The 13,161-nt window shown below is 52.2% G+C and overlaps 1 protein-coding gene across 1 annotated transcript in view; it reads left to right on the top strand.

Annotated features, from left to right (window-relative positions):
* The window catches only part of LOC140716969 (serine/threonine-protein phosphatase 2A 65 kDa regulatory subunit A beta isoform-like), an 83,394-nt gene that overhangs the window by 34,950 nt on the left and 35,283 nt on the right, over positions 1-13,161 (top strand). The window contains 4 exon segments of the mRNA XM_073030167.1: positions 1,172-1,216; positions 1,218-1,287; positions 5,900-5,970; positions 8,322-8,456. Of these exon segments, the coding sequence (XP_072886268.1) occupies positions 1,172-1,216; positions 1,218-1,287; positions 5,900-5,970; positions 8,322-8,456 (321 nt within the window).

Genomic DNA, 13,161 nt, shown 5'->3' with positions numbered 1-13,161 from the left:
GTCCCTGAACCTGGTGGTGTGGGTCCTGAGGCTCCTGTACCTCCTTCCTGATGGTTGAGGGGTGATAACTGTCCCTGAACCTGGTGGTGTGGGTCCTGGGGCTCCTGTACCTCCTTCCTGATGGTTGAGGGGTAATAACTGTCCCTGAACCTGGTGGTGTGGGTCCTGGGGCTCCCGTACCTCCTTCCTGATGGTTGAGGGGTGATAACTGTCCCTGAACCTGGTGGTGTGGGCCCTGAGGCTCCTGTACCTCCTTCCTGATGGTTGAGGGGTGATAACTGTCCCTGAACCTGGTGGTGTGGGTCCTGAGGCTCCTGTACCTCCTTCCTGATGGTTGAGGGGTGATAACTGTCCCTGAACCTGGTGGTGTGGGTCCTGAGGCTCCCGTACCTCCTTCCTGATGGTTGAGGGGTGATAACTGTTCCTGAACCTGGTGGTGTGGGTCCTGAGGCTCCCGTACCTCCTTCCTGATGGTTGAGGGGTGATAACTGTCCCTGACCCTGGTGGTGTGGGTCCTGAGGCTCCCGTACCTCCTTCCTGATGGTTGAGGGGTGATAACTGTTCCTGAACCTGGTGGTGTGGGTCCTGAGGCTCCCGTACCTCCTTCCTGATGGTTGAGGGGTGATAACTGTCCCTGACCCTGGTGGTGTGGGTCCTGAGGCTCCTGTACCTCCTTCCTGATGGTTGAGAGGTGATAACTGTCCCTGAACCTGGTGGTGTGGGTCCTGAGGCTCCCGTACCTCCTTCCTGATGGTTGAGGGGTGATAACTGTCCGTGAACCTGGTGGTGTGGGTCCTGAGACTCCTGTACCTCCTTCCTGATGGTTATGGGGTGATAACTGTCCCTGAACCTGGTGGTGTGGGTCCTGAGGCTCCTGTACCTCCTTCCTGATGGTTGAGGGATGATAACTGTCCCTGAACCTGGTGGTGTGGGTCCTGAGGCTCCTGTACCTCCTTCCTGATGGTTGAGGGATGATAACTGTCCCTGAACCTGGTGGTGTGGGTCCTGAGGCTCCTGTACCTCCCTCCTGAAGGCAGCAGTGAGAAGGGAGTGTGGAACAGAAAGATGGTATTGTCTTTGTGATTCCTCTGTTCACGTGCTAATGCACAGATTGCTGCTCATGAATCCCTCTCTATCTTTGTTACTCATTCATCTTCTCTTGCCTTTAAAGCTTCAGAAGGCCGTGGGTCCTGAAATTACGGAGAATGATCTGGTTCCCCGCTTTCCAAAACCTGTTGAAGGATTGTGAGGCTGAAGTGCGGGCAGCTGGTGCCAACAAAGTGAAAGGTTGGTTGGGAATTCCCGTTCTCGTCTTTCCCATCCGCTTTGGGATGTCGTTGGTGAAGACTCGCTGGCGGCGTAAACAGCTACCGGTTACTTTATTAATAGACTCTTGTTGTGGGCAATCTGTGCCTGGAACTCCCCTAGCGGAGGTGAGCCTTTGACCCAGCTGTACCACCTGGCGTTTTGCCGTGCAGTCCTGAACGTTACCTGCTTTTGCTTTTCTTGTCTGCACAGTTTGTCAGGTTTTTTTTTCCCCCTGCACGTTGTGTGATTGGCGGTCTTGTTCTAACGGGCTCTGTTGGGTTTCTTTGCTTTGTGGCCGCCCGTGAGGAGAGAAATGTCAAGGTTGCGTACGGTATGCGCGGTGGTTGCCCATCTTGTCCGACGGCGACAGGAAGCCCGTGCGGGAGAGTTTTTTTTTTAAAGCCTTCACGCTGGGGCAGTTCCACTCTCTTAGCCTCAGAAGTCCGGGCCCAGTGGACGAGCATCAGAAGAAGCTGGTGACCAGGACGTCTTCCGTGCCCCTCGCTCTGCGCCGTTGGGTCTCACCCGCCCAGTCCGCTGAGGCTGACTCTGCGTGCTCGGACTGCTGCGTGTCCCGGTCTCACTGGAGTATGAGACTGCTGTCACGTGCAATCGGCTGCTTGCAGGTGAGAGACGAGTGTCGAGTGTCCGGTGGGGTGGGGGGCAAAGCTGATTGAGCTGCCCCGGGATGGACGCGACACACCCCTCCAACCAGAGGTGCTTCCCCCTTCCCTGGACACCCCTGAACTTTGAACTCCTGTGAAAGATGTAAACAAGTTTGAAAGAATGCAGAGAGAGTTTATGAGGATTTTGCCGGGTCTGGGAGGCCTGAGTCACAGGGAAAGATTGAACAGGTTAGGACTGTATTTGGAATGCAGAAGATTGAGAGGAGATTTGATGGAGGTGCCATACTATGGGGAGGGGGGTGTATAGCTGGGGTAAATGCAAGCAGGTTTTCTCCCCCACTGAGGTTGGGTAGGACTCCAACCAGAGGTGGTGGGTTAAAGGTGAAAGGTGAGGAGTTTTAGGGGGAACATGGGGAGAAACTTCTTCACACAGGGGGTCGTGAGAGTGGAACGAGCTGCCAGCACAAGTGGTCTGTGCGGTTTCGATTTCAGTGTTTGGATAGGTACACGGGTACGAGGGATATGGTGGGGGGGGGGGGGGGGGTGCGGTTATGGTCCCGGTGCAGGCCAGTTTGAATTGTTCAGCATGGACTAGAGGGGCCAAAGGGCCTTTTCTGCCACACTATTTAATGTCGTGCCACACATCGAGGGACTGCCAGGTGATACTTCTCCGAGCGAGGACAGCATGCCTCCCCTTTGACGTCCTGATCTGATCTCAGAGCCCGGTAACAGCAGACGGCCACTTGACTTGGTGTTTCGGTAGTGGCTGTTCCTTGCACTCCGGTGCTCGTGAAGAGCCTTGGAAGGTTGCGAGATTGTGAAGGAGAGTGAATGGTGCCTCTTTAAGTTTGTATCACCTGCTGCCTGACCCGAGGCCTCCGTTGGTCGGGGTCGACCATGGATGTTACGGGCAGCTGTCTGCATGATACACGAGCCAGCGCGGTACGATACGGAGAGCGTGCTGCTGCTGTCCACGTAGCGGGCTCCCCCCTCTCCACGCAGCCGATGAACCCAAAGGAACGGCGGAGACCGATGACGGTTTGGTACCAGGAGTTGCCGGTCAGCGTCGAACTCGACGTCGGACTGCCTCAGGGACTCCAGCTCCGGATTTTTCCCCCCCCCCTCGGGGTTCACTCCTGTGAGCGGGTACGGCCGCAAGGCAGCGGAAGTTTGAAGTCAGGAGTTTTCCTTCCAGATGAGCTGCCAACGATCCCCGTCTGCCCGAAGTGACTGGGTTTTAAAGTGTCAGTGACCTGCCTTCTCCTGTCAGTAAGGCACACGCAAAGGCCAGGAGCTGGACTCGGTTGCGAGAGGCTGTTTGAGGTGCCTGCCACCGGGTTCCTGCGTTTAATCTGCAGTGGGAGCTTGTCCCCATTACTGCCCCCCGTTTGTGAGAGCCTTAGGGAATCATTGACTGCCCAACAAGCTGCATCTTTTTTCGTGTACGTGTCTCTCGGTCGGATCTTTTGTTGAAGAAATTGGGTTGGATGTCAGGCCACCCAGACACGCCACTGTCCACCGATTGCGTCTGCAGCAGCACGTCATCACAGAGATGGCGAAAGAGAGATGAACTAGAGCTAGAAACCAGAACACGTCATAAACCTGAATTTGAGTCCAAATCTGCAGTCTGTGTCGATTTAAAGCAGGCTCAGGTACCGTCGGCTGACAGCATCGAGGAAGAGAGAGAGAGGTTCACTCGAGGGCGAGGACCTTCCCTGGGGAACAGCCAGCGAGAGGCTGAAGTGCCCAATGAGCCCGAAATCGAGTCGCCAGATTGGAGATAACGGGCTCGGAAGTAAAACGAAGATGCGAAAGGGATTTTGCCCCGCGAACCGTCTTTGGTAGTGTTGTTCACTGCCGCCAGCTGCAGCGGGTGGATTCCCTGCTTCCGAGTCAGCAAGCTGGCAGACAAATATCCAGATCTGCAATCTGCGTCGATCTAAAGCAGGCTCAGGTACCCAGGCGGTTTCCGCCCCATCCACAAAATCTGGCTCCAGTCGCGCGTTTTGAGAAAAGGGTGCATGGGTCGTGTTTGGCCTTTCAGATTGCGGTGGTTTAGTCATGGGTCGTGTTTGGCCTTTCAGATTGCGGTGGTTTAGTCATGGGTCGTGTTTGGCCTTTCAGATTGTGGTGGTTTAGTCATGGGTCGTGTTTGGCCTTTCAGATTGTGGTGGTTTAGTCATGGGTCGTGTTTGGCCTTTCAGATTGCGGTGGTTTAGTCATGGGTCGTGTTTGGCCTTTCAGATTGCGGTGGTTTAGTCATGGGTCGTGTTTGGCCTTTCAGATTGCGGTGGTTTAGTCATGGATCGTGTTTGGCCTTTCAGATTGCGGTGGTTTAGTCATGGGTCGTGTTTGGCCTTTCAGATTGCGGTGGTTTAGTCATGGGTCGTGTTTGGCCTTTCGGATTGTGGTGGTTTAGTCATGGGTCGTGTTTGGCCTTTCAGATTGCGGTGGTTTAGTCATGGGTCGTGTTTGGCCTTTCAGATTGCGGTGGTTTAGTCATGGATCGTGTTTGGCCTTTCAGATTGCGGTGGTTTAGTCATGGGTCGTGTTTGGCCTTTCAGATTGCGGTGGTTTAGTCATGGGTCGTGTTTGGCCTTTCAGATTGCGGTGGTTTAGTCATGGATCGTGTTTGGCCTTTCAGATTGCGGTGGTTTAGTCATGGGTCGTGTTTGGCCTTTCAGATTGCGGTGGTTTAGTCATGGGTCGTGTTTGGCCTTTCGGATTGTGGTGGTTTAGTCATGGGTCGTGTTTGGCCTTTCGGATTGCGGTGGTTTAGTCATGGGTCGTGTTTGGCCTTTCAGATTGCGGTGGTTTAGTCATGGATCGTGTTTGGCCTTTCAGATTGCGGTGGTTTAGTCATGGGTCGTGTTTGGCCTTTCAGATTGCGGTGGTTTAGTCATGGGTCGTGTTTGGCCTTTCGGATTGTGGTGGTTTAGTCATGGGTCGTGTTTGGCCTTTCAGATTGCGGTGGTTTAGTCATGGGTCGTGTTTGGCCTTTCAGATTGCGGTGGTTTAGTCATGGGTCGTGTTTGGCCTTTCGGATTGTGGTGGTTTAGTCATGGGTCGTGTTTGGCCTTTCAGATTGCGGTGGTTTAGTCATGGGTCGTGTTTGGCCTTTCAGATTGCGGTGGTTTAGTCATGGGTCGTGCCTTCACTCGAAGTGGAGCTGGCCGGGATAAGTATCGCAGCGTCGGTCGTCTTGGCCTGGCCAGTTTCCGTAAATCAAACGTTTCAAGTAGGTTGTGATGTGCCTGCCAAAGTTCTTTGCCAGTCATCTTCAGTAGCTGGTACCTTGATGCCAACTGACTGAGTCAAACTGCACCAGAACAACTTGGCCGACACTATGGAGGAGGAGTGGGCCAGTTTGATACCTCTGAACATCTGTTTATTAAGATTCCAGCGCGGAATAGGCCCGTCCAGCCCTCCGATCCGCCCCTTGCCCGATTCAATCCTAGCCTGACCACGGGACACCGACCAGTTAACCCACCAACGGGAACGGGGGATGAAGTGAGCACGCGAAGGACAGAACCTGGGCCGTCTGGACCTCGATGCTCACTCTGTAGGTGCCAGCCTCGCTTTTCCTCGTGCGACTTAAATTGTGCTTCAGAACGTATGTTTTCTCTTGCCACTTGTCTCCTGAAAAGATACAAATATGTCGGCAGGTGCTGTTCAGCCGTTGCTTAATCTGTTAAACTTTTATTGATTTGTCATCGTGTGGCGAGAGTGTGGAACGAGCTACCAGCACCAGTGGTGCACGCAAGCTCGATTTCAACGTTTCAGAGAAGCTTGGGATGGAAGTTTCGAGGGCTCTGGTCCAGATGCAGGTCGATGGGAGTGGGCAATTTTAATGGATCGGCACAGAATAGATGGGCTGAAGGGCCTGTTTCTGTGCCGTACCTTTCTTTGACTCCGGTGTTTTGTTTGAGAACAACTCTTTTAACATGCAGTACTCTATCTTGCAGATTTTTGTGAAAACTTGCCAGCAGATTGCAGGGAGACGGTCATAATGAGTCACATCTTGCCGTATGTTAAGGTAAATATGCCTCTCTCACATTCTTGGCTGGTTGTACGGTCTGTCTAAAATTAACGTAGCAACCCATCTCACTCACCTCGGGGGGAAAAAGTCCCTCAGTGTCTCGGGTGGGCCTGAAACGAGGATTCGGGAGCCTCTTAATCCAGGTTTTATCACGGTCAGCTGCTGGTAACTGGAAAAGCTCAATATCCAAGCACTAGTCACATCTTGCCCCATCTCCCGCCCCCACTCCCTCCCTCCCCTGAACTTGAAATAAAAAAGACTTCAGACTGATTAACTGGAAATAATGATTGTTGTCTCCTCTCACGCCGTGAAAGGATCGATACCTGTCTCCCCCCCGGGATGTCGAAATGTTGGAGAGAGCAGTTAGTTTTTGATGGAGGTAGACCACGGTCTCTCGTTGCTGTTGCTGGCGTGCTGGGTGGTGGGGATGATGGTGCTTCATAAGTGTGTGGGGGGGGAGGATTGACGCTGCTTGGGTGTGGGAGCGGGGCCTTTGGGACTCTGCATTTTTTCTGTCATTCATTGTTTGGGATTTCTGTTTTCGAGGACATCTGTGAAGAGTAAGAATTGCAGATTGTGTATTCTCTGATACTAAGTGGAGCCGTTGAGCAAACACATTCCTGAAGCCACCTTACAGCGCTGCTCTGGTTTTGTGGTCGGTAGGAAGATACGGCACACCGGGCCGTTGACTCTGGCGTTTGCGGGGATCTGGCGGGTACAGTTCCTCCTGTTCTGAAGCTTTGGTGTCGCTCGCCGGGATCAGTGACGTCACTAAGCCCGCTGAGCTCAGCAGAGTGGAGGACTCTCGCACGAGCGCTGCTAGGTTCATAAAGAACTTCCCACCTCCGATAAAGGTCGGCACATGGCGGTTAGGAAGGCGTGCGGCACGCTTTCCTGTACCGGTCGGGGCATCGAGCTCAGGAAGTTGTGTTGCTTTTTTTTTATATAGCCGGGCCGCATCTGGGGTATTGCTTCCAGCTGTGGTCGCCCCGTTATAGCAAGGTGTTGGGGCTTTGGAGAAAGTGCGAGAGGTCGGGCAGACCTGGGCTGGTTTCTCTGAAGTGGCGGAAGCCGAGGGGAGATCGAATAGAAAGTTATATGAGAGGCATAGAGTGGACGGGGAGCATGTCTTTCCCATGTCTAATACCAGAGGACGTGCGCGGAGGAGGGGGTGAACTGAAAGGAGGTGTGTTAGGCAAGTTTTTAACACAGTCAAGACATGCTGGAAAAACACAAGATGCTGGAGGAACTCAGCAGTCGGCGTTTCGGGCTGAACTGCTTCGGCAGGAAGGGCTGAGCCCTGACGAAGGGTCTCGGCCCGAAACATCGACTGTCCTTTTCTCCGTAGACGCTGCCTGGCCTGCTGAGTTCCTCCAGCATCTTGTGCGAGTTGCTCGCATTTTTTAAGCCTGGTGTTGGCTGCCTGGAGTGGTGGTAGAAGCAGAAGTATCGGAGACCTTTAATGACGTTTAGATAAACACGCGAATGTGAGGAAAATGGGAGAATGTGGACACTGGGTAGATTAGATTGCGCACTTGATAGGAATTTAAGTACAACGCTGTAGGGTTCTGTTCCGTGATCTATATAAACTATAATATCAAACTGTAAAATAAATTATTTAAGAATGACCCATGACTGACCAGGTGGATCGTAGGAAAGTGGAGCACAATAGCAACCTGACTGAGATATCAAATCACAAACAAGAGGAAGTCTGCAGGTGCCGGAAATCCAGAACAACACACACAAAATGCTGGAGGGACTCAGCAGGCCGGGCAGCGTCCACGGAGAACAGTGCGGTCGACGGTTCTGTAGGCGCTGCCTGGCCTGCTGAGTCCCTCCAGCATTTTGTGCGTGTTGACTGAGATGCCTGTGTTGTAGCAGAGTTTTAACGCTTCACTTAAAATAAAAGACAGAGACTCTCTGGGCTCAGTTCGCAGCGAGAACCTCTATTGTCGTGATGATGACGGAGAGCCAACCCTCACGGTGGAGAGACTGACTCTGACCAGGCGAGTGTGTGCGAGTTGACCTTTTGTACAGATAGATGAAACGGTTTGACGTACAAGAAAGTAATAACATCGTATGTCACGTCTTAGCCTGCGGTTTTAGCTGGAACGGGCTGCTCTTCGCTCTAAGGCAGAAGCTCTAGGCTGCGGTTAATATCTAAGCTGTTGCAGTTCTCGTAAGACTGTTGCTCTGCAGAAGTAAGGCGTTAATCGCCTTTGACACACATACTAAACCGAATGTTCCAAACAGGGGCTCCTAGCAGCAAGCGAGGAACATTCTGCAAATGTCACCACCACACCTGTCCAGGTTTTCACTTGATCATTTCCTGTGGGTTTCTTTTCCAGGAGCTTGTGTCCGACACCAATCAACACGTGAAGTCGGCGCTGGCCTCTGTTATCATGGGCTTGTCCACCATCCTGGGCAAGGACAGCACTGTTGAGCACCTGCTTCCCCTGTTCCTGGCTCAGCTCAAAGATGAGGTAACTTTATCACCAAGTACAAACTGTAACATACCCCTCGCGTGACCGGTGGGCATCAGGGATATTTTCTGAATAGCCTACGGAAACAGGCAAACAGCTGCGGGGGGCTTTTTTTTCTGTCTGCTGTTGGAAAGCTGCTGTCGAGTCAAGAGTGGTGATGAAAGGTCGCTTCTTCATTAGGCGATCGGAAAGCTGGTTGCCGTCTCCCTGGGACTTGTACCCTCAGGCATCTGCTGAGGGTGACGGGCAGCCCGTGCTCCACCACGAGACACAGGTATCTGGATGAGTGTGCCAGAACGGGACGTGTTGCAATGCAGATTGATGTGTCTAGGCTTTGATTAGGGGACAGCAGTTGACCCATGTTCATCTGCCATCTTTCCTGATGACAAAACATTGTAACTGCCGTTTGCCGGTGATGTCCAGCATTCTGAGATGTTATAATGACAGACTCTGCAGATGCTGGCAATCCAGAGTGACTGACACACACACACACATCTCTCTCTTCCTCCCTCCCCCTCTCCCTCTCTCTCTCTCCCTCTCTCTCTCCCCCTCTCTCTCTCCCCCCTCTCTCTCCCCACTCTCTCCCCCCTCTCTCTCCCCCTCTCTCCCCCCTCTCTCCCCCCCTCTCCCCCCTCTCTCTCCCCCTATCTCTCCCCTCCCCCTCACTCTCCCCCTCTCTCTCTTTCTTTCTCTCCCTCTCTCTCTCTGCCCTCTCACTCTCTGTCTCACTCTCTCCCCCTCTCCCCCCCTCTCCTCCCCCTCTGTCTCTCCCTCCCTCCCCCTCTCCTCTCTCTCTCTCCCCCTCTGTCTCTCCCTCCCTCCCCCTCTCCCTCTCTCTCTCTCCCCCTCTCTCTCCCCCCTCTCTCTCCCTCTCTCCCCCTCCTCTCTCCCCCCTCCCTCTCTCTCTCCCACTCTCCCCCTCTCTCTCCCACTCTCCCCCCTCTCTCCCTCTCTGCCCCCTTCCCCTCCCCCCAGGGGAACTCAGCAGGTCAGGTAGCACCAATGGAGGGGAATGAACCCTTGGGGCCGAGGTCCTTTGACGGGACTGGAAGGGGGGAAGGCACCCGAATAAGAAGGTGGGGCAAGGGGAGTACAAGCTGGCAGGTGCTAGGTTGACCAGGAAAAGGGGAAAGGTTGGTGTGTAGGGGGAGGGGGGTTGAAGGGAGGTGGTTGGTGGGAAAGGTAAAGGGCTGGAGAGGAAGGAATCTGATAGGAGAGGAGAGTGGACCGTGGGAGAAAGGGAAGGAGGACACCAGGGGGAGGTGATGGGTGGGAAAGGTAAAGGGCTGGAGAGGAAGGAATCTGATAGGAGAGGAGAGTGGACCGTGGGAGAAAGGGAAGGAGGAGGGACACCAGGGGGAGGTGACGGGTGGGAGAGGTAAAGGGCTGGAGAGGAAGGAATCTGACAGGAGAGGAGAGTGGAACCGTGGGAGAAAGGGAAGGAGGAGGGACACCAGGGGGAGGTGACGGGTGGGAGAGGTAAAGGGCTGGAGAGGAAGGAATCTGACAGGAGAGGAGAGTGGACCGTGGGAGAAAGGGAAGGAGGAGGGACACCAGGTGGAGGTGATGGGTGGGAAAGGTAAAGGGCTGGAGAGGAAGGAATCTGACAGGAGAGGAGAGTGGACCGTGGGAGAAAGGGAAGGAGGAGGGACACCAGGGGGAGGAGATGGGTGGGAAAGGTAAAGGGCTGGAGAGGAAGGAATCTGATAGGAGAGGAGAGTGGACCGTGGGAGAAAGGGAAGGAGGAGGGACACCAGGGGGAGGTGATGGGTGGGAAAGGGAAAGGGCTGGAGAGGGAGGAATCTGATAGGAGAGGAGAGTGGACCATAGGAGAAAGGGAAGGAGGAGGGGATCCGGGGGAGGTGATAGGCAGATTACAAGAGAAGAGGGGAGCCGGAATGGAATATGTTATTCAGTGAATAACATTTCTAAGGCCAGTTAGCTTAACATCTGTAGTCGGGAAAATGCTTGAAGCTGTCATTAAGGAAGAAATAGCGAAGTATTTAGAAAGGAGGGGTTCCATTAGACAGACACAGCATGGATTCAGAAAGGGCAGGTCCTGTTCGACAAACTTACTGGAGTTCTTTGAGGACCTAATGAGTGCAGTGGATAGAAGAGAGCAGGTGGATGTCATATACTGGGCATTCGGTAGGGTGCTTCACAAGAGACTTATAAATAAGATACGGATGCATGGAGTCGGAGGAAGTGTATCGGCGTGGATAGTGGATTGGTTAACCAATAGAAGGCAGAGAGTTGGTATAAATGGGTGTTTCTCCGGTTGACAGTCTATGGTGAGTGGGGTGCCGCAGGGGTCGGTGCTGGGCCCGCAGCTGTTTACCATTTACACGGATAATTTAGAAGAGGGGACTGAGTGTAGCGTAGCAAAGTTTGCTGATAACACTAAACTAAGTGGAAAAGCAAATTGTACAGAGGATGTGGAGAGTCTCCAGAGGGATATAGGTTAAGTGAGTGGGCCAAGGTCTGGCAGATGGAATACAACGTTGATAAATGTGAGATCATCCACTTTGGAAGGAATAATAGAAGAGCAGATTATTATTTAAATGGTGAAAGATTGCAGCATGCTGTTGTGCAGAGGGACTTGGGAGTGCTTGTGCATGAATCGCAAAAAGTTGGCTTGCAGGTACAGCAGGATATTAAGGGAAACAAAATGTTGGCCTTCATGGCTAGAGGGATTGAATTCAAGAGCAGGGAGGTCATACTTCAACTGTACAGGGTACTGGTGAGACCGCACCTGGAGTACAGTGTGCAGTTCTGGTCTCCATACTTGAGGGAGGATATGCAAGCAATCATCTGCAGATTTCCTCATGTTTGCTTGAGGAAGGATAGACTGGTTTTGGAGGCGGTGCAGAGGTGGTTCACCAGGTAGATTCCAGAGATGAAGGGGTTAACCTACCAGGAGAGATTGAGTCGCCTGGGACTATACCCTCTGGAATTCAGAAGAATGAGAGGGGATCTTATAGAAACAGACAAAATTTCGAAAGGGATAGATAAGATAGAAGTAGGAAAGTTGTTTCCATTGGTAGGTGAGACTAGAACCAGGGGACATTGCCTCGAGATTCAGGGGAGAAGATTTAGGACGGAGATGAGGAGAAACTGTTTTCCCCAGAGGGTGGTGAATCTGTGGAATTCTCTGCCCAGGGAAGCAGTTGAGGCTTCTTCACTAAATATATTTAAGATACAGTTAGATAGATTTTTAGGTAGAAGGGGAATAAGGAAAAGGCAGGTAGATGGAGCTGAGTTTGCAGACAGATCAGCCATGATCTTATTGAATGGTGGGGCAGGCTCGATGGCCTACTCCTGCTCCTATTTCTTATGTTCTTATGAATCATGAATGGAATAACAACTGCTTCTTTCACCAGGGTCTCTCAAACTATTTAGTTTGAGAGCTTTAGGTAAGAGCAAATGTGCACGGCATTCTTTAGAAGCAGTGATGTGTTGCCATGGAAACACTTTCCTATCATGTTTGGAGAGCTAATTTGTAATCTTAGTGCGTATTGGATTAAAGGTGAATTGCTTGATGGTGTGATGGAACTGTAATTTTTCCATCTATCAAGTTCCTTATTTATTTTGGCGTGAACTTAAACAAAAACGTTGCATGTGCAAATTTGGGATTTTTTAATTAATGTGGAAATTTGCATTTCACTATTTTTACAGAATTAAAATTATTTTTTTAAAAATCTCCCCTTCCTCTATTCCCCACTCTTGAGTTTTTACTTCTCCCTGGGTCCCCACCCCCTTCCATCTCTCCTCTGGTCCACTCTCCTCTCTCAGATCCTTTCCTCCTCCATCCCTTGACCTTTCCCACCCACCTGGCTTCACCTATCACCTTCCAGCTGGCCTCCTTCCCCTCTCCTCAGCTTTTTATTCTGGCGTCCTCCCCCTCCCTCTCCAGTCCCGATAAAAGGCCTCGGCCTGAAACGCCGGCTGTTTATTCATCCTCCTAGACGCTGCCTGACCCGCTGAGCTCCTCCAGCGTTTTGTGTGAGTTGCTCTGGATTTCCGGCGCCTGCAGACTTGCTCGTGCTTACAATTAAAATGACTCCCTTCATGTGCTACACCTCAAAAGACTCACCAAATGTCGGAAATGCCTCGATTTTTTCCCGGCACAGCTGACAGATCCCAAGTGCACATCTTCAAATTGTCGGCTATTAATTCAAACCTTGAGTTATTTGTTCGTTTGAAATGAAATGAAGGAAAAAAAGCCTGCCGGGTCATGATTTGAACTGTTGGATAGTTCAATAGCATTTGGCATTTTTGCATGTTATTTATGCCACACGTGCAGAAAGATTTCTCAGACGCAGAAATCCCAGTGTGTTTCTTTTGTGAAGGGCAGCTTTTCGCAAAATGGTGGCTGTTTCCCTCCCGAGGAGCTGGCAATAAAGGGCGGTGAGACTCAGGGACAGAATTAGGCCCCTCAGCCCATCCAGACTGCTTCGCCGTTCCATCGTGGCTGGCTTGTTACCCTCTCGACCCCATTCTCCTGCCTTCTCCCCCCGTAACCTTTAACCCCCGGACTAATCAAGAACCTCCACGTTAAACATGCCTAATGACTCGTCCTCCGCGGCCATCAGCGGCGGGCGGACCCGCCGCCCTCTCGCTGAAGAAATTTTCCTCTCAGCTCTGGGCGCCCCTCTATTCCGAGGCTGTGCCCTCCGGTGATAGGAAACATCCTCTCTGTTCTAGG

Source organism: Hemitrygon akajei, chromosome 26 (assembly GCF_048418815.1).
Source record: "Hemitrygon akajei chromosome 26, sHemAka1.3, whole genome shotgun sequence".
In the NCBI taxonomy this organism is placed as follows: Eukaryota; Metazoa; Chordata; class Chondrichthyes; order Myliobatiformes; family Dasyatidae; genus Hemitrygon; species Hemitrygon akajei.
Note: the sequence above shows the minus strand (reverse complement) of the source record. Positions and strands in the feature narration are given on the sequence as shown.